This window comes from Rhinatrema bivittatum, chromosome 8 (genome assembly GCF_901001135.1).
Source record: "Rhinatrema bivittatum chromosome 8, aRhiBiv1.1, whole genome shotgun sequence".
NCBI classification, from domain to species: domain Eukaryota; kingdom Metazoa; phylum Chordata; class Amphibia; order Gymnophiona; family Rhinatrematidae; genus Rhinatrema; species Rhinatrema bivittatum.
This window is the reverse complement of record NC_042622.1, coordinates 136,442,549-136,469,969: the sequence shown is the minus strand read 5'-3', so window position 1 is coordinate 136,469,969 and position 27,421 is coordinate 136,442,549. Positions and strand designations below refer to the sequence as shown.

Here is a 27,421-nt window from a genome sequence, read left to right as displayed (position 1 = left end):
CTCTTATTGCCAAAAAATTTTGGAAATAAATTCTTCAAAAGCAGTTTTTTTGTTTAAGTTGAGCCCTTGACACGCAGGAAGACTTTACGCCTGCTGTGGGCAAGCGTAAAATTTGAAGGGTTAAAAAGTGCTCCTTGGGCTCATGGGGACTTTTTTGCATCACGGAGTAATAGCAAATAACCTCATCTATATGGAATTTACATGTGATGAGCACTGTTAGCTACACACGAGTTTGGACGCGCATTTTGGACATGTTTAACCTGAGTAACTCTTTTCAAATTCAACCCTTTATCTGAAAAGGGACTTGTGTAATCTCAGAAATACATGTATGTGAGCATCTTTAAATACTTCCTAAAACAGGCCACAATCTAGTAAAACTCCTGTATCATTATGTGGTGATAGGATCTGCCAATTGGAGGCTTACAATACAAGTTCTTATGTCACAACCATTCTGATTAACTACACTCAGCCGACTCTGTTGCTCTGTGCAGACCACAAGCTTAAACAGCAGTGGCACAGCAGTACTGGGCTTCCAAGAAGGCTGGGGTGAATTGCAAGGAGGGACCACGATTAAAACCCAAACATCAATGAGCATGGGGAGGCTGGATTTTGATAACAGCCTCACTAACCTTTGGCTATGAGGATTATAATAAAACTTTGTAATAAGACATAGACAGTGGGGCCTGGGTGTTGGCTTAAATATTGGTTTTGCAAGAAGTAAAGTTGAAGATTACAAGGCCTGAAATGATTTACCAGCAGAGATGGAAATATTGGTGTATCAGGTTTTGAGCATGCTTGGGACAGATTTGGAGGACAGGAGTAGAAAGAGTTGATAGATCAGGTATGAAAACAGTTCAGTTGCCCAGCAGTCTGTGTTTTATGAAGGGGATACTTGCAGTGCAAAAGGTTTGCATCAGCCCTTTAATTATCCAGCTGTGCACACTTAAAAAGTGTGGGGGGGTTTATCCTTAATATTTTTGCTTCTTTTTTCTGTCCAGCTGATGTTTATGACAAAGTTGCTGCCGAGATCGAGAAGCAGGGTTATGACTGTGAATGCCTGGGTGGAGGAAGAATCGCACACAAGAGTCAGCAAAAGAAGATCCACGTCTACGGTTACTCGCTGGTAAACACACAAGAAAACAAAGAGAGCATTTTGAAATGATGGAAAATGGCTGCAGCAATGACAGTTCAGCACATTTACCTAAACTGGTTGTTGAAATATAGGCCCAAGGGTAAAAAAAAGATTTAGAAAACTTGGGTACTAACTCAGAATTTTAGGAGCCAGGAAAAGGTTTAGGAGGATTGGAGAGGTTACTTATTATTTTCTGGGGTCCAATGTTTTGGTGTGGTTTTGGCTTTATTTTGCTTTGGTTTTCTCCCATAGTTTTTGATTCTTTACTATATCCTTCCTGCAACTCCTTCCCTCCAGTGCTCCCTGGCATCCCAGCAGTGGCTCTCTCTAAGCCTGTATCAAGTACCAAATTTTAGGTACCTATGTGATCTGGCACCTGGCCTTTTTCCATTCATGGTATAGATCAATTATTTTTTGGATTTTAGGGTGAGTTAGTGTTTTGTTACTGTCACTAAAATATAGTTGAAAAATTCTTGATGTCTTCTGTGAATTGGGATAAAAATGGGTCCTTACCCAAATTGATTTTTTTTTAATTTAACACATTTATATACCGCTTCACCAATACATGAATGACCGAAATGGTTTACAATCATTTTTCTAAAAATAAAAAACAAAAATTAATAAAATTAAAATTAAAGTAAGATAAATTAAATGCACCCTCCATTCTCTCCACCTCTGCACCCTCCCTCCCACCACCCCTGCACCCCCCACTCCCGCCCCCTCACCCCCTAACAACCTCTCCCGAAAGTACTGTCACCCTTATGTACCCTGTTCCCTCCACCCCCCAACTCCTTTTCCCCTCTTCCTTCCCTCCCTACCCCCCTGCACCATTTTTAACTGTACACTCGTGCACTTGCCTCCGTCATACTGTAAACAAGTTTCATATGCTAATTTCTCAAGTGCACATGCCACAATAACCTTGTATATTAGTTCATTTGCATATCCTAACATGCTAACTTTGTATATTAGTTCATTTGCATATCCCAATATGAATGCAAATAGTTATTACTCTGCTTGCTGACTCTCCTCTCCTGTTCTTTTGTATTATCATCCAGTTTACCCCCTCCCCTGTTCATTGTAATTTCCTTTCTCAGTTACTTGTAAACCGACATGATGTGTCCTACGAATGCCGGTATAAAAAAAGTGTTAAATAAATAAAATAAAAAGTACAATTAACATCATGATCAATATCAACAAAACATATTATGATAGAATAATTTTAACCACTATGATGTATGATGTATGCTATGATGTATGCTATGATGTATGATGTAGTATGTATGCATACTAATACCGGTATATAAAAGTTTTTAAATAAATAAATAAATAAATAAATCTTACAAAAAGGAATAGAAATAACAAATAATAATTAAAACCTGGTTAACTATGGCAACACGTGAATAACTTTCATACCTAGATTAAGCAGGACTAAGTAAAATCTAGGTTCTCAAATGCTTCTTTAAAAAAGTGAGTGTTTAAAGCTTTTTTAAATTCTTTCCTGTTGTAAATTTGTCTTAAGGGATCAGGTAGCGCATTCCACAATATAGGTCCGGCAACAGAAAAGGCCCTCGATCTTGTCATGTTTAAAGCAGCCTTTTTTACTGAAGGGACTTCCAGAACATTTTTTCCTACTGATCTAAGATCCCTTGAGAGTTTATACAGTCTTAATTCAGAACAAAGCCAGATAGTATTGATATTATTTAATAGAGAGTGAATAAGTGTAAGAATTTTATATCTTATTCAATATTTAACCGGCAACCAATGTAGTTTCTGCAGAATAGGAGAAATGTGTTGTCTCATTGGTGTTGCAGTGAGGAGTCTAGCAGCTGAATTTTGAATCTAAGTGGCATATGTGTTAATAGCAAAAGCAAACTAACTGCGTAATGAAATTGTTAATGAACTGGAATTGAGTCCAAGTAAGCCATTCACAGAGCTTTTCCTTGCTTTAAGCCATGATTAAGAATAAAAATGTGAGTCTAGTGGAATCTCTTGCTTTTCATCTTATCTATTTATACAGTTAATTACTTCATCCCTCTCCTTTTTATCTAATGCTTCTGCCAAGTTAGATGACTTTTTTTTTTTTTTTTAAACTATTAAATCTTGACACAGTAGAAAACAGTGTAAAATCTTTATAGAACAGAAAAACCATATGCATTTATACTGACGTAAAAAACAATTATGTCTCCTTTGTTTTCTTTTGCTAGCAGAGAGTGGATAATGCAGGATGGTGTTAGATGACCATAGAAGTTGCAGTGGTCCTGATATTGTCTGTCTTGCTTGTCTGGGATGCTTTAACATATTTGCGGATATACACAAAATTGCTTTGAAAGAAGTGCTATTTCTAAGGGATTTCAGTCTTCTGGATATTGATTAGGATATCCCAGCTGCAATATCTTCTGAAAGCAGGAAGATCCTAGAATCTCTGCAGGGAGAACTGTTCCATTAAGGTAACAGAACCCATATAGGAGGGGGTGATATTAAACCTGGTGCTTACCAAAGGGGGCAGTATTTCTGTTGTAGTGGATGGCCTGGTTCAGTATTAGAATGCAGGCAATGAGGGTTCATTCAAAGGCAAGGATTTTAGACTTCAGAAAAACTAACTTTGTTAAAATGGCAGAATACCTCACAAGAGTCATTAGCTGGATGGGAAAATCTAGGGGAAATAGAAAAGCAGTGGGCAAAACTAAAAGGAGATATAAGGGCAAATGAAAAGTTCATTAGGAAAGTAAATAAAGGAAAGTGGAAAAACAGGCCACTATGGTTTTCTAAAGAAGTAGCTGAAAAGATAAAGAATGAGGAAGAAAGGTGACCGATATCTAGAATAGCTAAGAGAAGCTGGGACAGAGTCAGGAATGCAAAAAGTAAAATGGAAGAAAAAATAGCAAATATGGTAAAATGGGGGGATGAATTTTTTACAGATATGTTACAGATAGAAAGAAGTGCAAAGGTGGCATTGTGAGACTCTGCATGAAGAGAAGGAATATGTAGAGCCTGAAGAGGAAAAAGAAAATTGCTTAACAGGAATTTAGGGAAGAGCTAGAAGCAGGACCTCAGAAGATGAAAACAAATAGAAGTAAGGTAATCTGCAATCGATTTTTTCAAAAAGTGTGTGCTTTCCTAGCATGTAGCAGATGGACTCAGGACCAATGGGTATAGTGTACACCTGATTGCAGATGGGAGACAGAGTCATATTTCAAGCTGACGTCAGCCTACATATACCTGTGCAGGAAGTGCAGCTCTTCAGTATTTCTCAGTCTCCTAAGCAGGAAGGGACACTAAATATACTTGCACAGTGTTAGAAAATCCAAACCAAAGAAGAGAGAAATCTTACCTCTACAAGACGAGCCCCGCTCTCCTGTGGTGATACCTAAGGGTCCCTCCCCCAGTTGAGAATTCCTGAGGTGATTTCCGAGATCCCTCAGAGGCAAGTCTCGGTCCAGTAGCCGGTTCCCAGCGTGGATTTAGCCCCCAGAGTGGCTGAGAGGCAGCGGGTGCAATACCAAGCGTGGCTGTGAAGGTATTTCCCTCTCCCCCCGCAGCCGGAGACCGCCCAGCACGAGACCGGGATGCGCTGAGACAAGGTAAGGTAGAAAACTCTCTTAAAGTCTCTGGTCTTCGAGGCTCGGTTAGCCGCACAGATCGTCCTTCCGGTGTCTGTTAAATCGAGTTGAGCAGCCCCACCGGGCTAGACCCCAATCCGGTGCAAGGGTCCTCACACGTGGAGACCCTCCAGGGGGATCGCTATCTTGTTCACATGGTCATTGGCGCTATTTCTTCCCCTTGACCACCGCATTACACACTCACCTAAGCCGAGCGTACAGTGGCACGCACAACGGTGCCGGGCGCGCAGATAGACCTGTGCACAGCACCAGCGCGCACATCCTGCCAAGCGCATAAATAGCGACCTGCACACACATCTTCCACATCCTGCACTTACATCGTCAGCAGACCCGGAGCGCACAACTAAGTCTCCCGGCGCGCGTACCTACGCACACAGATGAGTTTTGAGCCACTCCAAGCGCACAAATCATGGCACCGCCGGCCAATAAAGCCAAGGGACAAGCCTCTGCCCAGCCTGCCACCTCTGAGCTGTGCAAACCGAAGTGGTCTCTGACCTATGTCTGCAGTGCAAAGAAACTTGGGGAACTGAAGCAAGGCCCCCCTAAGCCAGTAGAGGGATCCGGCTCCACCAATGATAGTACCCCGGACCTCTGTATCTCCGACTCGGCCCCTACCAAGATGGGCACCTCGGGGGGCCTCCACTGGATTCAATATGGACCAAGAGACCTTTTCTTGGGTGGAATTCTTCAAAGGGCTGCAAACCTTTGTCCAAGCGCAATCGGTACCTCCTGTGACACAGCCCCATTCTCCACCAGAAGCGCAAGACCTTCCAAGCACCTCTCGGACCTCCCGAGATGTGCCCCATCCAGGCAAAAACCTCCCCTTGGGGGACACAGACACCTCGGGGGGAAGAGTCTGACTCCCTGGAGGAAGGGGAAATCCCTCCAGGGATGGAACCATACCGAACCATGATGTGATTCTTCTCCAAAGACGAGTTACCAGATCTTATGTCTCTGACCCTGAAGACGCTGGCCATTCCAGGTGCAAGTGCCACATCGGAGCCAAAGACGAACCCAGTTTTGGTCGGTCTCCATCAGGCCTCATGCTATTTCCGAATGCTGCAGGCCATACAACAGCTGATAGACCTGGAATGGAATGCCCCAGAGGCCAGCTTCAAAAGAGGATGGGCCCTAGAAACCCTATACCCCCTGGAACCCAGGGCCAAAGATCTCCTACAGTTCCCAAAAGTGGATGCCATGGTCTGCGCTATCTCAAAGCACACCACCATCCCAGTCGAAGGAGGAGCTGCACTCAAGGATGCCCAGGACAGACATCACAAGGAGTACTGTACCATTTCAGAATAATGTAACAAACTTTATTAATTCTATCTAGACAATAAAATACTCACTATCACATTCACAATCAACCATCTACACACACACACCTCTAAAAACATTTCCAAAACATAGTGATTGCAAAAATACTTCTTAATTTTAACAATCCATATAACTAAATATAGTGCTTTACATGTCATAGATTACAATAGCTGTATTTTCATCGCCTCATAATTCTTATATTGTATTCGCCATAATCAATGTTGCATTCCAAATTGAATTTGTCCAACAAAAGATCTTTGTTTCTCCCCTCATGGGGCTTCCTCAGAGACTTATGTTCTAATTTTATCAGGGTCACATCTCCAATTCTGATTCATTAATCAAATCAAACAACGATTACTGATATCTGGAATGTAAACATAAAAACCTTCAGCCATCATATCCAATGTATACCCATATCTCAATTCCTCCCATCTCTCTAGATAGATACGCACCCAAACTAATCAATGGTGTTTATACAGCAGCTTGTCCTTCAATTTTCTCATCACATGAATTTCTCAAAAACTTCTTTTATACCATAATTAATATACCGAGTATGTCAACACATACCCTCCTGCAAGATAGCAAGCACATTATACCACATGAATTCAAAAAGCTTGTTAAATTACCTACCACATTTCAAAAGTATCCAACCCGCCACCATCTTCGCTACTCATGTACCTTACACCGGCGTACACGTAACGTAACGTCAATCACATGTTCCCAACATCATGACGAAAGACTCTACCACATCAACCATTATAAAGAGCCAACACTTAGTATATTTAATTGTCCCATCAATCCCAAGATTACCATCAAATTAATTAAAAAATGCTTGCCATTCATTGGGTCCATTTAACCCATAAGGACTCATTGTTCTCCATTGAAAAATCAAACGTTGCTCTAATCTCCACAATTTCGCCGATATATCACCCCCATTAGGGGCATATAGACACTTAATCACAAATTTCAAATCACTTACAGAATGTCTTTGTTCTCTCCAATGATCGACAAGTGGAGCATGTTCCACTTGGGCATTAATTCTACTTCTGTGCTCGATGATGCGAACCCTAATCGTTTGACCAATATAAATTAAATTACATGGGCAAACAATTAAGTATACAACCCCTTTAGAGTTGCAAGAAAATAATCCTGGTAGGCGGTAAGGGCTACTTAACGTTGGATGGCAAAACTCAGTACACTGAATCACGTGACAACATACCGAGCAGGTTCCGCATATAATTTTTCCTGTTTGATCATCATCCGTTCTCTTCAAAAATCGATATTTCAATTTTTCTTTCAAATTCTGACATTTCTTTACTGCAAACACTGGGGTATCGGCAAGTCCTGGAATAGATGACAAAATATGCCAATGTTTAAGAATACTGGATTTAATCCCCGATATTTTGGAGGAATAAGGAATGGTACACACCATCCTCTCCAATTTTTCTCTACACTGTGGAATGAGTAAGTTATCTGGATTTGCAAATCGCACTCTGGTATAGGCCTTTTTAATAACTTTTCTATCTATACCTCCTCTCTAAAAATGTCTCAAACAATTGGCCAGATTGAATTTCAAACTCAGATTCAGATGTACATAATCTACGATATTGTAAAAATTGTCCAATAGGGATATTATTCCTTAATTTTGGATGAAAGCTTTGATAATGCAACCACGTGTTGCGATCAGTCTTTTTTCTGTAAACCGTGGTGGCTAATCTTTGTTTATCAATGTACACAGTCATATCAAGAAAAGTAACCGATGAAGCGCTGTGACTCACTGTAAATTTCAGATTTCTATCAGCAGAATTCAACATTGACAAAAAAACTTGTAATTCATTCATACTACCCTGCCATACAAAAAAAAGGTCATCAATATACCTTTTCCAGGTCACCACATTGGCAAACCCTCTAGAGCAATAAACAAATTGTTCCTCAAAGGCTGCTACATACATGCATGCAACACTTGGAGATACCGGTGAGTATTTTATTGTCTAGATAGAATTAATAAAGTTTGTTACATTATTCTGAAATAGTACAGTACTCCTTGTGTTTAATATATTGTATTGTATAGGGAGGTATTGTGAAGTTTTGACCCTTTGTGTATATATTTACCAGGACAGACATCAGGAATCCATCCTCAAACAGTCATTTGATGTCACAGCAATGACCCTGCAGATCGTTTCCTACTGCGCTGTTGTGGCACATGCCTGCTTGTTTCTGTCCAGGGACGCAACCACCTCCGCCAAAACATTAGAACTAGCGATATCTTTCCTCACGGATGTGACCTCTGTCCTGGTGCACACCTCAGCCAGGGGCGTCTCCTCCATAGTGGCAGCCAGAAGGCAACTATGGCTCGACGCGACCTCCAAGACCAACCTCACAAGAATGCCTTTTAAAGGATCCCTCCTGGTCGGAAGCGAACTGGAGAAGTTAGCCAACAAATGGGGCGAATCTCCAGTACCTTGGTTACCGGAGGACAGGAACAAAAGAAACCAGCACTCCTCTCTCCGAAGAACCAAAGGCAGAGGAGCCCAGCGTTTTAGACCGTACAAAAACATATACCAAGCACCTTACCCCGCAGTCAGGGCCCAGTCCTTTCGGAACAGACACAACAAGAGGGGAGCTGGCTCAGGTACAGGCCCCGGCTGCACCCCACAATGAGAATCAACAGATCCATCCACAGAAAGAAGTCATAGAGGGCAGACTTACCCTCTTCTACCAAAGATGGGTCGAGATAATGTCGGACAAGTGGGTCCTAACCATCATTCGAGAGGGATACTATCTGGACTTTCACAGACAAATTTGTGAGATCACTATGCCACTCCCTCTCCAAGATGACAGCAGTGGAAACCACACTAACAAAACTACTCAGCCTAAAGGCGATAACCTCTGTGCCCACGCACCAACAAAATACTGGTCACTATTCCATCTATTTTATCGTCCCCAAGAAAGAGGGACCTCAAGATCGTCAACCGCTACCTGAGGGTATCTCACTTCCAAATGGAAACCCTACGCTCGGTCATAAGGGCAGTACAAGCAGGAGAATTCCTGACGTCACTGGATGGGAGTTTGATACAATGGGAATTTATTTATTTATTTATTTAACAGTTTTTTATACCGACCTTTATAGTAAATTACCATATCGGATCGGTTTACAAAGTAACAAAGGGAAAAACTAGAGTAACAAATTCACGTAAACGAAAGATAACAATAAGTAGGAATAAGTCAAAGTTACAATCAACAGGGGGAGAGAACTTGGAAGCTTGCAACAAGCTGGAAAGAAGATAGGCCGGTAAAAGAAATTTTACCATAGAGTGAACAAATTAAAAACTTAAGGACGGTGCTTTAACCTGAATGTCTCAGAGTCCATTTATTTTTTCTTTGAGAAACGGAGTGCCAGACCGGGTAGGAATGAAGGCCAACTAGTGATTGTCTGATGGTTTTGATGATGATGAATTGATGATGATGAATTGGTACATCATCTAAGAGTAATTGAGGGGGAGGACTACGGGTAGAGTGAGGGATGGTTGATAGTGCAGGATTTCAGTTTTGGCAGTGTTTAATTTAAGATGGTGGTGGGATAACCATGAATTGATTGTTTTGATGTAGATACATACAGTTGCTAGAGTATTTGACCAGGATATGGAAAATGGTACGAAGAACTGAATATCATCTGCATAAATTTTGAACTGGATATTGAGATTGGTGAGAAGATGACAGAGATGTATATTGTATGTGTATATATATATATATATATATATATTGTTCTGTCCCCATTAATGGGTACATGTTTGTGTTTGGGACAGACAACCTGTGTTTACCACAGCCCTTCCTTCAAAGTAAATGTGACACCTTTGGTGGCCCAGCAGAGAGGTCTGAGAGCCCTGCCTGTAAAAGGAAGTATGCCTTTAACAAAAGCCCCCTCCCTTCAGGTTCCCTCCTGAGTCACTGGGTCGAGAGCTCTCTCCTATTGGCTCCCGCCCTTACCTCAGCTGAGGTGATTTCTCCCGTATTCATTGCCATGACGGTGAGTCAGTTCCAGCCAAGCCAGCAGCTGTTTTACATGCTTGTAATCGTGTTACAGAACAGCTTTTCACGTTCCATCTACTGCTTAAAGAAAAGACAAATCAGCTTCAACCCCACAATCTCTTTCCCTGCACCCCAAGAATCTGCACCTTCCTTCCCTTGCCTTATCCAGCTACAAGGATCTCTGCCTGTGGCACAGACGTTTGAAACCAACCTTTGTAAGTAGTTATTAATTAGCTTTACAATAAAGATTTCAAACTTAAAAGATCTTTGTTTGAGGACTGATTGGATGGGACGTTGACTGCTTTGAAAGAGGGAACTTGGAAGTTTCTGTAAAAACAAAACAGTATAAAGCTGTACAGCGAGACTGTGCAGTTGAGAACTGTATGTATGTATGTATGTGTATATATATGTGTATATATATATACACTAGCCGTTTAAGCCCGTAACAACGGGCTCGGTCCGTTTCCTTCCCACTCCCTCCCCCTCCCTCATTCTCCCTCCTCCTTCCTCCCTCTCACTTCTCACCTCCCTCTCTCTCACCTTCCCCCACCCTCTCCTCTCTCTCCCCTTCCCTCCCGTTCCCCCACCCCCTTCCCTCTCTCTCACCTCCCCCTCTCGGTCTCTCACACCTCCCTCCCCCTCTCTCTCACCTCCCTCTCTCTCTCACCTTCCCCTCCCTCTCCTCAGTCACTCCCCCTCTCTCAATCCCCTCCCCTTTAAGATCATCCACAACCGGCAGATCTCGGGGGGGGGGGGGGGGGGGTGTGTCCCTCCCGCGCGCGGCGCCGCTAATTCTCCTCCCGCTCCTGCCGGCAGATCTCGAGGGGGGGGGGTCACGCGCGTGCGGCGCCGCTGCTTCTCCTCCCGCTTTTGCTTCGCGGCCGCTGCCGCTCCTGCTTTTTACCGCTGCCGCTCCTGCGGCCCCACCGCCATTTTTTTTTTTTTCGGGCACGCACGGCTCTGACCGACGTGCTCGCCCGCACATGCGCGGTAGAGCTGCTCTCTACTGCGCATTTGCGGGCCGTCGGTCAGAGCCCATTTATAAGGTAGATATATATATAGTGAACAAGATGGCAGATAGAGAAGAACCTTGAGGAATACCAGAAGAAGGGATATACTAGTTAGATGAGTAAGGACCAATGTTAATCTGATTTGGGCGATCGGTAAGGTAGGAGTTGAACCAGTTTAATACAGTGTCAGAGAATCCTATGGAATGAAGCTGGTGAAGATGAATTTTCTGATCGAGTGTATCAAAAGCAGCTAAGATGCAAGGAGTACTAATATATAATCAGTAAGGTGTCAAAGGAGGAAAGTAATAGTGTCTCTGTACTGTGGCCCTTATGGAAACCGTGTTGATATGGGTGAAGAAGTGAGTTCTCTGATAGATATTCAGAGAGTTGATGTAATACTACGGATTCAATTAGTTTGGCTAGGGAGGTGAGGGATGCAGTAGGACAGAGATTAATAATATTACTAAGGTCCTTTGTTTTTTTTTTGGGGTGGGGGGATAGGGCGGATGTTTGTTTGTTTTTTTATAATTTATACTTTGAGTTTTCAAATACAATCCATGTATTCAATAATTTCCAAACTTATAAAAAGTAAATAAAATCATACCACATAACAATTTACACATATTCAATATACCAAAACATTTCCTAAATTGGCTGATTTTTATACAATAAATGGGGGCCTTCCATCATAATTTTCAGACAGAAAAACAAATATAATTCAGAGAGAAAGTAAGGTCTCTTTTTAATTTTAACCCACTTCTGTTATTTGAACCTGATTCAACTTTTCTAATTCCTTATCCCTCAAAAAACTTTCCATATCTTCAGGTAATATAAAGATAAATTTTTTTCCCTCATCAGCAGGGGAACTTTAAATAAAAGGTTGCCCCAATCTCCAATGTTTTAGCTTTCAACATAAGAAAATGTTTTCTACGGCTTTGAGTGGCCTTAGATACATCTGGAAAAGAAAATACCTTTTGCCCACAAAATAATATCTCACGATTTTTTAGGGATTTCTCAAATATGAACTCCTTGTCTCTTTCTTGGACAAAGGATACAAATAATGTTGTCCTTTTGTGTATCACATCTAAAGAGTCTTCCAGAAATGTTGATATACCTGGGGATTGTAGATCAACAAATTCCCAACTTTCTTCAAGGGAAAATAATAAATCTTTGAAATGGCAGGAATTTCTTCATCTTTATAAGCCAAATTTTCTTTCAAATATTTAATAAACATTTCAAATGGAGACATTAACCTAGTATAAGGGAAGTTAACAAATCGCAAATTCTTAATTCGTAACATATTTTCTAAATTCTCTATTTCATTATGTAACATCACATTATCAGAAATTTGCATAGTTTCCACAGTTTGTATATTTTGAACATTAGTTGTTAAAGTATTTACTTTACACTCTATCTCTACCAATTTTTTCCCTTGTTCAGTGATTTCAGCTTTATTAGAATTCACCATCTTTGAAAGTGAGGAGTTTATTTGAGAAATGTTAGAGTCAAGTTTTAATAACATCCTCCACAAATCCCCTAATGTCACTTTGGAAGCATCCATATTCACTGGTTGAATGCTTACTTGTAATGGCATTGTTATGCCATTATCTACTTCTTGATGTAAAGAAGACAAAGTTAGTGGAGATCCATGACCTACCTCATCGGGTAGGGCTTCCTCTCCACTTACATTGGCAGACTTACTTCCACTGGAACTATCCAAGGTCGCTGTCCCTGGGGGTTGTGAAGGTATGGGTCCTGTGCCAGGACTTAAAGAGACTTCATATAAGTCCCTATTACCATCCTCATGTGTCATATTGAGCCGACTCAAATGAGCGTCCATCGGTCCGAGCTTGGGAGTGAGAGGGGAGGAGGTATAGGCCTTGGCCTTTCTTTTCCGCCCCATATATTCCACATAAATTTCAACACTTAGGCGACCAAAGGCGGTCAAAGCCGGTCTAAGGCGCGCGTGATTGCCGTCACCTGGTGTGTTCAGCGGTCCTCCTCTCTCTCTGACTCCTTCGACCCCGGATGTTTGTTTTAATGTATCTGGGAATGTGCCGGAGTCTAAAGATTGGTTTATAAGTTGGCTTAAGAAGGTACTGGTAAATTCACTTAGTTCTTTTAGAAGATGACTGGGGCAGTCATTAAAGGGAGATGTTAATTTTTTTTACTTTTTGTAATAAAAGTCCTTCAACCTTCATACATATATGTGTGAAAACCAGACCAATTGCATACTGGGGGCGGAAGGGATGAGTGAGAGATGGCGGATGAGTGAAGCTATTGGTAATCTTGGATATTTTCTCTTGAAAATACGGTTGCAGAGGGAGTTGACTTCATAGGGGTCTAAATGAGTGGTATTTGTTAAGGATTTTACGATGTTGAACAGAAAGGTTTCTGTTAGCGGCAGTTATTCTTTGGGAGTAATAGGTTATCTTAGCAAAGTCTATTTCTTTTTTATATTTCCTTAATCAGGTGAAATGAGTTTTTTTGTGGAAGAGGTATGATATTTGTGACAGGATGTTTCATGGCATCTAAGTACAGATTTCAAAGTTTGTAGAGATTTAGAGTACCAGGGACCACAGGGATTTGCTTTGATGGCTGTAGGAATTAGTGGAGCTGTTGTATTTAGGGTGTTATTGATTGCTGAATTCCAAGTACATACTGTACTATTTATGTTGTAACTTATTGTTATGGGCATATTGGGAAAATGGCAGAGGAGAACCTGGCATGCCATGAACAGAAAGCAATAGCTTTCTATTGTCTGTCTAGCTAATAATGTTTTATGGACTTTTCCTCCAAGAACTTGTCCAAACCTCTCTTAAACTCTGCTATGCTCTCCTATGCCTCCTCTATCTCTGCTAACAATGAGGGCATATTCATCGCTCTTTGCCTTTTTGCATGGTAATTTCCACATTGCTTTCATGGCAAACGGAAGGCATTTTAGAATTTTGGCAGCAGACTCTAGTCTTTTATGTAGATTTTTTTTGGTTACTATTCTAATTGAGGGTTATAGGGCCAGCTTATTTTATATTCTTTTTATGCCTGCATTTTACCCCTGTTCAGTATACTGAGGCAGTACCAATGACTATAGTCAGCCTCAGGATTGGAGGGTCATTTCCTCCAAGATATACCCTCAGCACTGCTAATCTGATGGCTGGGCTACCACTGTATCTACAGCTGCCTTCCCTCCCTCACCAGGCCTGTGCTGTCCTCATGTAATTAGTGTTAGTGATTCACATCTGTAGAGTAAAGTACTAGCTGGATTCCTGATATAACAGGAATACTCTTTCTTCCACAAAGACAGCTGTTCTAGGTGAGGAGGTGTAGCAGTTTGTCTGAAGTAACATTTTCTGTTCTCCCTTTGAAAATTCCCTATTTCCTTGTAATAAATCTTCCAGTCCATTTAAATGTACATAGTTTTGGTAGTGGGATGTATCTGCATGCCTCCAAATATCTCTGAAGAATCACTGGCATGCAAAGTGAGTATAACTGTAAAATATGGTAAGTTTTTTGAGACTGTAGTACTTGGTTTCATTGTTCATTGAATGGGAGTGAACATGTAAAAGAATTATTATAAATGGGTTACATAAAAGGAACTGTCATCAGATTATAGAGCCACACAAAATGCTGTCACAAAATGCAGAGCTTCTTCGATTGGATCATAGTCAATAGGTGAAAGGGAATGTGCCCCATTTGGAATGTGTTCTGAGCAGATCATTAACCACAATAGCAGCGAGATTTCCCTGATTGAGTAACAGCTTTCAGTCACAGCAGATGTTTAGTCCAGATTGTCTGGCTAGATGCAGGACAGCTTTTTCACATATCAAAGTAATCTAATGCAATCCTCCTATCTAGAGCAATCTGATAAGCTGAGAACTATTGAAAAGGAAAGTAGATGAGCCAAGTAACCAGAAGACAGTTATTTGCTAACTAGGACACAAAGGGGGCAATTTCCAAATAGTCTGCCTACATAAGAACATAAGCGCCATGCTGGATCGGACCAAGGTCCATCGAGCCCAGCATCCTGTCTCTGACACAGCTATATTTTGTATCTCCCAGGGATACTTTCCCAAGTCTACCTGGCAAATACCTGTTATGGACTTTTCCTACAGGAATTTATCCAATCCTTTTTTGAACCCCACGATATTAATTGTCTTGACCACGTCCTTTGGCAACAGATTCCATAACTTTATTGTGTGCTGAGTGAAAACGTACTTCCTTTGGTTTGTTTTAAATGTGCCGGTTGCTAGTTTCATGGAGTCCTAGTGTTATTTGAAAGGGTAAATAACCACGCTCTATTTACCCATTCTACTTCACTCATGATTTTAGAAATCTCAATCCTATCCCCTCTCTCTTTTCCAAGATAAAGAGCCCTAATCTGTTTAGCCTTTCTCCATATGGGATTTTTTCCGTCCCGTTTCATTTTTGTCACCCTTCTCTGTGCCTTTTCTATGTCCGCTATGTCTTTTTTTTTTTTTTTTTTTTAAGATGGGACAATTAGAACTGCTCAGGTGCAGTTCCACCATGGATCTATACAAAGATGATATGATATTCTCAGTTTTGTTCTCTATTCCTTCCCAAATAATTCCTAACATTATATTTTTCTTTTCTGATCGCACACCTGAGGCGAAGATTTCAAGTTATTGTCCACAAGGGCTCAGAGCTTATTTTCCTAACGTGAAGCACAGCATTGTGCACTTGTAGTTGAGATGATTTTCCCTATGTGCACTTGACCACATTAAATTGCTTTTGCCATTTAAGATGCCAAGTCTTCTAGATCCTTCTGCAGTTCTTCTCAATCTGCTGCTGTTTTAACAATTGTGGAAGGGCCAGGAGCAGGACCACATAAATTTGAATACAAATAAGACTGGAAGTGAGGTAAACCGTAATCGATTTTCAGAAAAGTGTGTTTGTGAGGAGTTAACTAAATTGAAAGTAGATAAGGCGATGAGGAGGGATGGGATACATCCAAGGGTACAAAGAAAAATTCTGGCATCTCCACTGGCTGACCTTTTCAGTGCTTCTTTAGAGTTCCTATGAACTGAGGATGTAGTTTCTGTTCGTAAAAGTGGAAGTAAGGAGGAGGCTGGGAACTACAGGCTGGTAGTCCAACTCCAGTGGGGAGCAAAGTAATGGAAACCCTGCTACATCGGAGGATAGTACAGTTTCTGGAATCCAAAGGATTGCAGGATCCGAGGAAGGTTGTTTGTTTTTTTTTTTTTTGTTTTTGTTTTTTTTAACCAGAGGTAGATCGTATCAGATTAATCTAATTTCTTTCTTTGTTTGGGTGACCAGAGAGTTGAATCAAGGGAGAATACTAGAAATAGTAGAGTTCTGTAAGGCCTTTGACACGGTTCCACATAAGCATAAATAAACGGAGCACCATTGGTATGGGACCTAGAGTGACTTATGGGTTAGAAACTGGCTGAGTGGTAAATGGAGTTTACACTGAGGAGGGGGTTGTTACTAGCCGTGTGCCTCAAGGATCTGTCCTTATACCAGTTCTTTTCAACATTTTCATAAGCAACATTGTGGATGGGTTGTTGGAAAAGGTTTGTGTTTTTGCTGACAATACCAAAACCTGCAACAGGCTAGACAGCTAGGAAGGTGTGGAAAAATGAGGAGAGAGCTTGTGAAGCTCAAGGAATGGTCTAGGGTCTGGCAGCTAAGATTTAATGCTAAAAAAAAATGCAGAGCAATGTATTTAGGTTGCAAAAACCCATGGTAGAGGTATAGTATTGGAGGTGAAATTCTTATAAGCATCAAAGAAGAGAAAGATCTATGGGTGATTGCATCTGATGATCTTAAGGTGGCCAAACAAGTGGATAAAGCGACAGCAAAGCCAGAAAAATGCTTGGCTGCATAAGGAGAGGAATGGTCAGCAGAAAAAGGGAGCTGATATTGCCCCTATTTAGGTCCTTTAGTGAAACGACATTTGGAATACAGTGTACAGTTCTGGAGACTGCACCTTCTAGAAAGATAAAAACCAGTTGGATTCTATCCAGAGGGTGGCTACTAAAATGGTAAGTGGTCTTTGTTCTAAAGCTTATTGGGATCTTTATCTAAATATGTATATCTTAGAGGAAAGACAAGATAGGGGAGATATGATAAGGACATTTAAATATCTCAAAGGATTCCATGCACAGGAGGTGAGCCTCTTTCAATGGAACGGAAACTCTATATCGAGAGGTCATGGGATGAGGGTTAAAGCAGGTAGACTCAGGAGTCAACTTAGGAAATATTTCTTTACAGAGAAGGTAGTGGATACATGAAACAGCCTCCCAGAAGAGTTGGTGGAGACACATCTGAATTCATGGAAGCATGGGATAAATACAGGGGATCTCTGAAGGAGCGATGGGAATTGTATGGCTAGATAAGCCATATGAGCTTTTTTCTGCCATCATGTTTCTATGAAAGAATTTTGTCTCATATGCATATTTGGTCATATGACAGATCATATCTTCAGATCATTTATGAATATGCTATATTGTACAGACCCATGGGGCACTCCACTAGCGATCTGTCTCTATTTGTAAAACTAACCATTTAGTTCCTATCTTTTATCCATTTACCAGTCCCCAATAGGACAACTGCCGCTGATCCTATCCATGGCTTCCCAATTTCCTGAGCAGCCTCTAATGAGGGACTTTATCATATACCTTCTGAAAATCCAAATACACTATATCAACTGGCTCACTTTTATCTCCATATTTATTTACACCTTCAAAAAAATCTAGTAAATTGGTAAGGCAAGATTTCCATTTGCAAAAACTGTTGATTTTCCCATTAAACCATGTCTAGCTATGCGATCAGTAATTTTGTTTTTAAGAATAGCTTCTATCATTTTGCCAGTCATCGATGTCAGCCTCACAGGTCAATAGTTTCTTGGATCACCTGCAGAGCCCTTTTTAAAAATTGCTGTGACATTGATCACCCTCCAGTCTTCTGATACCATGGCTATTTTAAATGATAGGCAATCGCCAGTAATAGGTCTGCAATTTCATGTTTTGAGTTCCTTCAGGACTCTGGGTTGAATATCATCCATTCCCAGTGATTTGTTCATTAAACTGTCAATCTGATTTGTTACATCCTCCTGTTTCACAGAGATTTTGTTTAGTTGCTCAGAGTCATCACCATCAAAAATGTTTCCAGTGTAGGTATGACCCCCAACATCTTCCCAAGTAAACACCACCTCTCTTACCCCTTGGTCATCTAGTGGCCCAACTGACTCCCTCATAGGCTTTTTGCTTTGAATGCACTTGTAAAAGGTATTCTTACTTGTTTTTACTTCTATGGCAAGCTTCTTTTCAAAATTTCTCTTAGCCTGCTTAATTATTTTTTTTACATCTATCTTGCCAGTGCTTACGCTCGTCCCTGTTTTCTTCATTTAGGTCTGCTTTCTATTTGTTGAATGATGCCTTTCAGCTTTAATTGCCTCTTTCACCTCACTATTATACCATGCCAGCAGTCATGATTTTCCTTCTGTCTTTTTTTAATGCATGGAATACATTTTGTCTGGGCCTGAAGGATAGTAATTTAAAACAAGTTTTTGAATCTTGGATTGCTCCTTTCATTTTTTTTTTTCTAACAAATTTCCTGATTTTATCACCGATAACTGCAGTAGTTTTCCTTAGTATTTGCCCTTCCATCATTGTCAAAATTTTCTTTATTGTAAAGTGCATGAATGCTTTTAGCATTTATACTTTAGGATAATTTTCAAGAAAACATGATTTCTCTTTGAAAATTAGCGTGAAGTGTGTGCATGCTTTGCACCTGCACTTTTGTGCTGGCAAGCAAGAGGAAAAATAGCACACATACTTGTGAAAATGTCATGAATGTGTATTTTCTTACTCCCCCGCCCATCCTAAACGTGTCTCTGGGAATGCCCTGTCTCAGGTTAGCTAAAAGTACATACGCCATGGAAACCTACAAATATTTTTACCTAGGCTGTAGAGAACAACTCAGCCAAGCTGTTTTACCCTTGTAAATAGCTTTGAAAATTGTCCTCAAACAGACTAACTAAACTACGGTAAGTTAGTGGTGGAGGAACAGCAGCAGTGCTGAGCTCTTACCATCTTGAGTCAAACACCTCTGTAAAGTTCTAGGTCTTTTAATCCAGCTGAAAATGGCTGGTTAGAGCCCCTACAGGGTTTTATTGCTAGAACAGCGCTTCCAGTTTATTCTATAATAATTAAATTTGATGGAGGCTTCATATGGTCAATAGCATGCTAAATGAAAAGTCTCTTGAAAATGTGACATTTGTTTATGCTCAAGTGTCCTTTTCACTGGCAAATGGGCTAAACCTGATTTGTTCCTTAATATCTGATGAAGAATTCAGTAAAGTTGGCTGTAATTAGTAAAGGCTAATGAAGGGAGCTATATAGGTGTATTCTGCTTATGAAGGAGGGGGAGAGAGTAAGAAGGGAGAAAACTGGGGCGATTGACCCAAGCCCTGTGCTGCTGATTTAACCCTGCCCCGACATATAAAATCACTAACTTGGGAGTGCTGGTGGTCCAAGAGCTGCAGTACCTGTGCGATGGAGACGACCGCACTGGTCTGGGATGCTGATGTCTCCATCAGCTCTTCTCCCTCACTCTTCAAGCTTAGTGGCTCTGTTCCAGTTGAATCACTCCAGGTCCTGCACCCCTTAGAACATCAGATCAACCCTGATGTTGTCCTACTCTCTTTTCTTCATGGATGAATTTTCTGTCCTCATACTGCTCAAGTTCAAGAAGCTCAGTTTCTAGCCCTGTAGAAGGAGCTGCTACATGCTGTGAAATCTCAGCTATGTGTGCTCTGGGGCCCGTTTCTGGAACATTGACCTTATTCTGTCTGTAGAAATTGGTGTAGGTTCTGGGACTTCCATCAGGCAATCACATTTTTTTTTTAATTGATCCCTGCTTTCATTTATTTAGATAAAATTCAGTATAGTTTGGATAGTAATCAAGTTTATATCCTCTTGATGGAGGTGGTGGTGTATCCCTAGTGGCTATAGGACAGCGTTATGAGTATAGATATTATTTTTCCATTGATAAGCAGGCTGAATTAGCCCTGCTATTTGGGTGACGTCACCGATGGTGCACTCTAGTAGACATCTTCTCCAAGATTTAAAAGTTTTGTTATGCTGCTCCTGCGCGTCATCACTTTCTTCAGTTATTTGTTTTTCCGCACTCAGGCATGGACTTTTTTTTTTTTCTCCATCTCTCTCTTCAGGAATTTTTGTTTGCACTTGCGATCCCCAAACAGCACTTTTCAGTGCAACAATGTCTTCAAAGAAACCAGGCTTTAAGTATTGTCAGGGCGGACACATCATGTCAGTCACAGACAATCATTTGCCTTGGCCCAGACCATGACCAAGCAACATGCAGAAACTGTGGACGCTTGTCCCCCAGGGCCCAGAGACAAAGGGCTGCAAAGATTGCCAGCCTCCAGGAGCGGGAGGAACCCTCACCAGCATTAGGTAGCTATGCACCCATTCTGGGACGTTTAGTTCAATCGTCCCCGGGCCTAAAGGCTAAATCTCAATGTGCCCAAACGTTCCTCATTGGTAGAGCCAAAACCAAAGAAGCATCGCTCTGACCCAGAACACCAGAAGGTAAAATCCAGACCTCCGACTCAAGCCCTGTGAGGGCCTAATGCAGGTGCGCTGTTTGCACCGCAAGACAATTGACGCAAGGCGCAGGGTTCAAAAGGGGCGTCTAATACAAGTACCGATGTTAATGCAAGACGCATTGCTGCCATCGTCTGCTCAGAAGCTGAAGCTTTCTGTTTCGGCACAGACTGCGTCATGCTCCGCCATGCATCAGCACAGTCGCACCACTTGACTCATGGTGCATCGACACATATACACCATCCACACAGCGCCTCTTTGACACATGAAAGGCATTCGCATATATTGTCCAATCAAAGGAATTATCAAAATATTGCTAATCAAGAGGACCAGATCTATCAGAAGAATAGAAGATCACTATCTCAATCTCACCATGCTCTGTATCCCATACTGGATATTCTATCTCATCCTTCTTGGGTGTCCCCTCTGAAGCCTCTTTCTATTAGCTCAGGTTCTTTACAAGGTAACCGTTCAGAGTGTTCAGGGTTATCTTCTTGCTCTCACCTGGACAAAATAATTCTCCGAGAAGAGTTTTCTCCGAGACAGGTTCCTCCTCTAGAGGAAAAGGTTTCTTGGGCACCTCAACCTTCTTCAGAAATACTAACCAAGGGAATACACCGCCAAAAGTCATCTTCCCATTCTCCACCAATGAGACCACATTGGTTGAAACATCATGAAATGAACATGTCTCATTCACAGGAGGCCATTAATCAGATTTCTTCAATTATAACAAAACCCAAGGCACGGAACATCATTCTTCTCAGTTGATACCGCCAGGTTCCCCAGGTGACTGTTCCCTGAGAGCTCAACTGGTATACCATCTGATCCACCAGAGCAATTTCCTGACCACTCCTCTCTGACTGAAGACTTCACTTTATTCTCAATTCGTCAAGAAACTAGGCAACCTCCTGGGAGTAGAGATCTGAAAACAGTCAGGTCGAGAACATGATTAAACAACTTAACACTGCCCCACACCAAATAGATACATTACCCATAGTAGAAATTAAAAAGATTCCTGACATCACCGCCCCAACTTTTGCAAAAATCATAAACCACTCCCTAAGAGAAGGTCACATGCCAGACACACTTAAAGGAGCAATCATCAAACCAATACTAAAGAAGAAAAACGTGGACCCCCTAATACTAGCAAACTATAGGCCAGTATCCAACCTACCCTTAATGGCAAAATTAATTGAAAAAACAGTACAAAAACAAATATCTGAGCACTTAGTAAAGAATATTGTTTTTATCTATCACAACACGGCTTCCGTAAGCACTACAGCACTGAAACACTCCTACTTGCACTAACAGATAATATACTAAGAGGATTCGACAGCGGAAAACATTATATTCTGGTATTACTAGATTTATCAGCAGCATTTGACACAGTGAATCACACAATACTAATCAAAAGGCTTGAAGAAATAGGACTAAAAGGCAAAACAATCACATGGTTTAGATCCTATCTAAACAGAACATTTCAAGTTCAAATTAAAAACACGCTATCTGAAAAAATTACCCTAAAAACAGGAGTTCCACAAGGGTCAGCACTCTCAGCTATGCTTTTTAATATATATCTACTTCCACTATGCTACCTCCTCGCCGGACTAGGAATCATACACTATGTATATGCTGACGACATGGTTTTCATTCACCTACACATGCGATGCCTTCAATGGGGATTAAAAGCATAATGGATCCAGTATCTCCAACCAGTGTCCACCGTAGTGACCGTGTCAGAATCCATGGCAAAAGACATTCTCACTGGTGGTTGAATCCAGAAGTTCTGACAGTGGGCTCTCCTCTTCTGGATCCAGCCAACAATCTAGTCCTCACCACAGATGCCTCAATGCAGGATTGGGGAACGCATCTCCTGCATTACAAGACTAGGGTCAATGGTCACAAGTCGAGAGGGTGTATCCAATAAACCTCCTGAACTCAGTCATGAAGTATGCTGTAAAAGCCTTTATGTATCTATTACAAGGTCATGCCCTCATGATTCACACCAACAATCAAGTCGCCATGTTTTATATACACTAGCAAGGCATGTCAGGTTCCTGGATTCTTTGCAAGGAAGTGGGCTCTCAGCAACTCAGTATTGTTGAGAGCAGCTTATTTGCCAGGGATAGTAAACACAATAGCCGACTGTCTCATCACAATATTTCATCCCCATGAATGGTCTCTCAACCAATCAATAGCAAACCAGTTTTCCTGCGATGGGGATGACCTTGGATAGACCTTTTTGCAACAGAACAGAATCGAAAGGTTCATCAATTTTGCTCAGTACATCCAAGCCTCCTCTGGAGCAAGCAGGATGCCTTCCTGATGTCATGGTCTCGAGGTTTCCTTTTTTGCCTTTCCTCCAATTCCTCTAATCTCAAAGGCAGTTCAGAATTGATTTGGGATCAATCTCGCATGATACTCATAGCACCTGCATGGCCGAGACAACCCTGGTTTGGTTATCTAGTACAGTACTCTGAAAACAAACCCTTGGATCTCGGTCAAGACCTGAACCTATTAACTCAGGAGAAGGGCACTCTTCTTCACCCTCTTCACTCTTCCCTCCACCTGACGGCCTGGATTTTGAAAGCGAGATCTTACAAGGCTTAACTCTTACAGCTGATATACAACAATTATAATAGCAGTGAGAAAGCCATCAATGAGAAGAAATTACTCTTTCAAATGGAAGAGATATGCCAAATAGTGTCTCCATTTTCCTCGAAACCTACAGAAATCCCCACTTACTTGCTTCACCTCTCCAAATCAGGCTTAGCTACTTCTTTTGTAAGAGTACACCTCAGCACTGTAGCAGCGTATCATGACAGACATAATAGCTCCTCCATAAACCTCACACCCTCTGATATCTTGTTTCATAAAAGTACTCTTTAATCTTCATCCTCCAAAGCAGAAACCCCCAGTTCCCTGGGATCTGAACGTAGTCTTATCAACCTTGATGAAAGCTCCTTTTGAACCTCTGCATTCTACTCATTTAAAATATCTAACTTGGAAATTAGTTTTTCTAGTAGCAATAACTTCAGTCCGAAGAGTATGTGAACTTCAAGCCTTAGTTCATTTCTCACCTTATTTACAATTTTACCACAACAAGGTAGTTCTCCGGACTCATCCTAAGTTCCTTCCCAATGTGGTTTCAGCTTTTCATACTAATCAAGACCTTAGACTTTCAATATTCTCTCTCAGGCTTCATGCCAACAGGAAAGAATCTATGCTCCATATGTTAGATTGCAAAAGAGTATTAGCCTACTATAAGCAAAGAACTCAGCCTCACTGCAAGTCTTCTCAATTCATTGTATGATTTAACCCAAACTCAATAGGGGTGGCCGTTTCCAAAAGAACCATATCAAACTGGATCATAAACTGTATTCAATTCTATCATACTTCAGCCCAGATTCCCTTATCGGTTTCAGTTTCAGCGCATCAGCTGCGAGCTAAAGAAGCTTCTTTAGTGCGCCTGTGAAATTTTCCCATAGAAATACATATGTAGAGCTGCCACTTGGTCCTCAGTTCATACTTTTACTGCACACTACTACCTGGACCGTTTAGCAGCCGCGGATAGTAACTAGGATGAGCAGGATTATCCAGTGTGCTAGACCAGAAAACCATGTCCACTGTGGAGTTTAAAAAAAAAAAAAGGGAGGGCGGGGCAGTGAAATGTAAACAAACACCTCTATTCCATACCTTGGTTTTCTCTTTATATGCTTGGGACTCCCAAATAACAGGGCTAATTCAAGCTGTGTATCAACAGAGAAAGCAAGTTTGCTTACTGTAAACTGTGTTTTCCATAGTTAGCAGGATGAATTAGCCATGCTTCTCCTCCCTGGACATGTTGCTTTTCTGCTCCTATATACTAAGGCCGCTGCCTTCTAGCTTTTTTTTTTTTTTTACTAACTGAAGAGAGTGATGACGCGCTGTGTGCGGGAAGTGCCGCACAGCACAGTACAACAAAACTTTAAAATCTTGGTGTTCTGTCCCCAGTAAAGGGTACATGTTTGTGTCTGTATACATTGCATCCCACCTGTGTTTACTGCAGCCCCTCCCTCCTGAGAACTCATGACATTTTCTGTAACCCAGGACAAAAGTCTGGGAGCCTTGCCTTTAAAGGGAGTTTGCCTTTAACAGAAGCCCCCTCCCCTCTGTCCTCCCATTGGGAAAGGGTCTGCATGCCTTCTCAGTCTAACTTGGGTCTTCTCAGGTGCCTTATTGGCTGAAGGGACTGCTCTTCATGTTCCCTCCTGTGTCACATGGATCCTAGGCTCGCTACCATTGGATCTCGCCCCTAGCCCCGGCCTGTGGGGACCTTTCCTGTAATCACTCTCCAAGATTGTGAGCCAGTCTCAGCCACGCCATGTAGAAGACACGTGCCTGTAACCTCTGTTACACGAACAGCTTTTTTACATTCCTCCTACCGCTTTAATCCTAAAAGACTAATCAGCTTCAAACCCTCGTATTCTTATCCTGCATCTCAAGAGACCCCTGTTCCTCCCTCTCCTACCTATTTCCAGCCAAAAAGATCTTCGCCTGATGCTACATTGAATCCAACAATTGTAAGTAATAGAAAAATTATCTATGCAATAAATGATTCATACTTAAAAGATCTTTGTTTTGAAGACTGTTTTGGAGGAAAGTTAGCTGTCTGGATGAGAAAACTTGGGAAGTTTTTATTGAGCCAGAACACTTGGAGAAGATGTCCGCTAGAGTGTGCCGATGGTGACATCACCCAAATAGCATGGCTAATTCATCCTGCTATCTACAGAAAACACTGTTTATGGTTAGCAAACTTGCTTTTCAATTCCATTATCAACTTCTTGCTGCGGGATCTTGACAAAGTCACATCCTTGCCTTGCTCTCAAAGTTAAATTGTAAACTTTATAGAAAAAGAAATATTGTAACCCATTTGTCTTGGACACTGGGATTATAATAATTACACTAATTCCCAGTAAGCGAATTCAAAAGGTGTTGGGCTGCTTCGTTAGCCCTGGACCTAGACAGTATTAATTTTTGCTACATGTCTCAAATGGAAGAAGCAAGTTGCCACTCATGTTCTGCTTCTGAAAAGGTTCAAAATTTGATTTCTGTACTCATTTTATTTCATAGAAATTGAATTCCTAGCCACTCTGAAATACTGTAACAAAAAGCTAGGTTCAGAAGGTATTAAGCATTTTAATTTTGTTGCAGGGTTTTGGCCGAGCAAACCATTCTGTATCTACAGAGAAACTGAAGAAGAAGTATCCAGACTACAATGTTACCTGGGCTGATGAAGGATACTAACCCTAGAAGCAACAGTATTCAACCTGGAAAGTCATGGTGCACACCATTATACCCTTATTACTAAGTACTGGAATTATCAGCCTAGCAAACAAGACAACTATATGAGCCTCATGTACCACAACAAAAGTTATTTTTTTTTTTTTTAACTGTACTGCTACCATTTTCTGCCACTCTTCCAGTGCCCGTGTTTGCTATATTTGGATCTTCCCTCGACGTTTTTCTGCTTTCATGAACATTTACCTCTGAACTTTGTTTCCTGCAAGGAGGCATGGTTGAAAATGCTCATTTCTTTTCTGTAATTAATAATTTTACATGAAATCTCATTGGGAAAACCAGGCTGTATTTATGTTTTGCTATTCAGATCTCAAGCTGAAGCAAAGGGCAGCTTTTCAGTTCTGTGAGCTTTCAGGTTGTGATGAGAGAACATCTGTACCTTCAGGAGACAGCAAGAAGCAGTGGACAAGCTCAGCTTTGTTGGTGATCACTTCACAAGACGTGTCATGTGCAAAAACTGCAGCGTCCTAGAAACCAAGAGGGAGATCTTCTTCAGTGCATTTGAACTAAGTCTGAATTCCCCTGCAGGGAGGGTAAGCTGACTGAACATCCTATGGGGACACTTGCGCTAATAGCTGTATACTTCTAAAACATGTCTGTAGCAATGTTTTCTGAGTGAAGTTGGAGGAGATTTTGAGTCTGATTATGACTCTGGAAGTTTAGTGCTGTCTAGACAGTTGCTTCCTGTAGCCTAATTGCCATTCTCCACCTTGGATTAATCCTTGTTGGTGTAAAAGGTGACAGAAGCTGTTGGGTTGCTATACTACCTTTACATAAAAAGCAAGTCTTCAGATTCCATGTAAATTTGTTTTAAAAAAAAATTCTTCCAAAGTGAAAAGAAACCGAATTAGATCTAGTTTGAAGCATTTTACCAACATATAATGAACATCTTTGAGGCATAATCTTTCCTTCAGAGGTTTGCATCTCCAGCTTCTGATTGTGCTTCTGTACTCGTGTAGCCAGATTTTTTTGGGATCGCAAACTAATGTGCCCATTTTGTTTTATTAAATGCTTTTTTTGCAATGCATCGCCTGCTATTAATGTGTGTTAGTATTTCATTACCACCACCCCAACAATTACTCATTTATTTCTTACTTGCTTTTCCAAATAAATGGTCAAAGTAAGGAACAACAATTAAAACATTAAAATACAAGTAATTAAATATAATAAAAATAAAATACAGAGGATGTAATTAAAACAATAGTAAAATCAAAGCATACATAAAAACATTCAATATTAAAATTGAAACCAAATATTATATGAATGCTACCTATCTAGAATTAAGAGTACTATATATTATTAGAATTCCCATGACTCAAACTAAAAATCTCATCCACCCAGTCTGAGGTCCCCTTGCACTGA

General features: G+C 41.1%; 1 protein-coding gene across 3 annotated transcripts in view; it reads left to right on the top strand.

The window, feature by feature from the left end:
• Positions 1–27,086, top strand: part of PHPT1 (phosphohistidine phosphatase 1) — a 48,144-nt gene extending 21,058 nt beyond the window's left edge. For 2 of the 3 annotated variants that reach the window (XM_029612574.1, XM_029612572.1), the window contains exons 2-3: positions 999–1,123; positions 25,913–27,086. In XM_029612574.1, coding sequence (XP_029468434.1) covers positions 999–1,123; positions 25,913–26,005 — 218 coding nt within the window. In that variant the 3' untranslated portion in view covers positions 26,006–27,086. Of the gene's footprint in view, positions 1–998; positions 1,125–25,912 lie in introns of those variants that run through there. The other variant, XR_003858201.1, reaches the window with a different exon arrangement.
• The last annotated feature ends 335 nt before the right edge of the window (positions 27,087–27,421 follow it).